The sequence below is a fragment of the Stegastes partitus genome, unplaced genomic scaffold, assembly GCF_000690725.1.
Source record: "Stegastes partitus isolate 25-593 unplaced genomic scaffold, Stegastes_partitus-1.0.2 Scaffold958, whole genome shotgun sequence".
Lineage (NCBI taxonomy): Eukaryota > Metazoa > Chordata > Actinopteri > Pomacentridae > Stegastes > Stegastes partitus.
In genome coordinates, this window is record NW_007578689.1 from 118,430 (window position 1) to 119,047 (window position 618).

General features: G+C 48.9%; 1 protein-coding gene across 1 annotated transcript in view; it reads right to left on the reverse strand.

The window, feature by feature from the left end:
* Window positions 1-618, reverse strand: part of ptprbl (protein tyrosine phosphatase receptor type B, like) — a 41,606-nt gene that overhangs the window by 24,470 nt on the left and 16,518 nt on the right. Inside the window, exon 15 of the mRNA XM_008294395.1 lies at window positions 182-451. Coding sequence (XP_008292617.1) covers window positions 182-451 — 270 coding nt within the window. The remainder of the gene's footprint in view (window positions 1-181; window positions 452-618) is intronic.

The following is a 618-nucleotide window of genomic DNA, read 5'->3' on the forward strand; positions in this document are numbered from 1 at the left end:
TGTACTTTTTTGAGCCTTTTTGTGTTTCTTAAACTGTTCCAGTTTATTTCTTTCTTTTTGTTTCCAAGTTTTTGAAACTGAAAAATTCTTTTAGCGTTTGGACTTTGCTTGAAATCCTTATTCGGACATAAATCCCTGAAGCTCCACCAGACTACACCTGTCCAGGTAAACAAGGACTCACATGTCCAAGCCTCGGCACTGACCCCTGGGCTGTGGCCCCCACCGCTGCTGGTCTGGACCAGCACCCGGTACTTCTTCCCCGGTGTCAGGCCATCGAACTGGTACCGGGTCTGTCCAAAGGGTTGCGAGCTGTTGGACACCAGGCTGCCTCTGTCGTCTAGAACCTGCAGTGCGTATCCGTCAGCAACGCCCAGAGCGTCCTGCCAGCTCACCTGAAGGCTGCAGGTGGACAGAAGTGGGTCCACTTGGAGGCCGGTCACTGCTGAGGGAACTGAGCAGCACCAGAAGCAGGTTTAATATTACTGAACAGGTCAACAGATGCTGCACCACAGTGTACAGGTGTATATATAGTGATAGTACAGGTGTGTATATACTCTGTTTGTACAGGTGTGTATATACTGATAGTACAGGTGTGTATATACTGATAGTACAGGTGTG